This window comes from Octodon degus, unplaced genomic scaffold (assembly GCF_000260255.1).
Source record: "Octodon degus isolate 3935 unplaced genomic scaffold, OctDeg1.0 scaffold00002, whole genome shotgun sequence".
In the NCBI taxonomy this organism is placed as follows: domain Eukaryota; kingdom Metazoa; phylum Chordata; class Mammalia; order Rodentia; family Octodontidae; genus Octodon; species Octodon degus.
In genome coordinates this window covers 12,308,423-12,308,982 of record NW_004524578.1, presented here as the reverse complement: position 1 = coordinate 12,308,982, position 560 = coordinate 12,308,423, and the positions used below count along the sequence as shown (strand labels likewise).

General features: G+C 39.6%; 1 protein-coding gene across 5 annotated transcripts in view; it reads left to right on the top strand.

Moving 5' to 3' along the window:
* Window positions 1–560, top strand: part of Chd2 (chromodomain helicase DNA binding protein 2) — a 152,612-nt gene that overhangs the window by 43,759 nt on the left and 108,293 nt on the right. For all 5 annotated transcript variants that reach the window (XR_002820119.1, XR_002820118.1, XR_002820120.1 and 2 more), the window contains exon 7: window positions 231–371. Coding sequence is in view for 1 of the 5 variants with exons in the window: in XM_023710091.1 (XP_023565859.1) it covers window positions 231–371 (141 nt within the window). In the remaining 4 variants the exon portion in view is untranslated. The remainder of the gene's footprint in view (window positions 1–230; window positions 372–560) is intronic.

Below are 560 nucleotides of genomic sequence, written 5' to 3'. Positions count from 1 at the left end.
ACCATCTCACCAGCCCCTGACTGACTGTTGAGAATCACTTACTGTCTCCTATAAATGATGGGAGATTACCAGCATGGAATCACCTTTGTGTTAAAAATGCAGATGTCTAGTGAGGAGAAACAGGATATGCATTTTTAATATTAGATGAATCCTCTTTATGTACCATCATTATATACATTGGCAGTAGAGCCCAAATGATAAAAACTTTGCTATATTTTCTATTATTTTAGAACAGTGCCCAAGCCTCGGGTTAAAAAGCAGCCTAAGATCCAGCGTGGAAAAAGGAAAAAGCAAGATTCTTCTGATGAGGAAGAGGAGGATGATGAAGCTCCAAAAAGGCAGACTCGGCGGAGGGCCGCTAAAAATGTCAGGTGATTTGTGCCCTGGAGTTCTTTATTAGTGGTGTTGGTTAGAACTTAGTTCTCAGCAGGTGAAGATTATGTGTTTACTAAGTAATAATGACAAAGTATTTCTCTGAAATCTGTCGTGTCTTCTTGGAAAAAGAATGGTGTTAAGCCACCTGAGGTCGGTAGTTGTAATAATAGCTCATTTCAGACTGC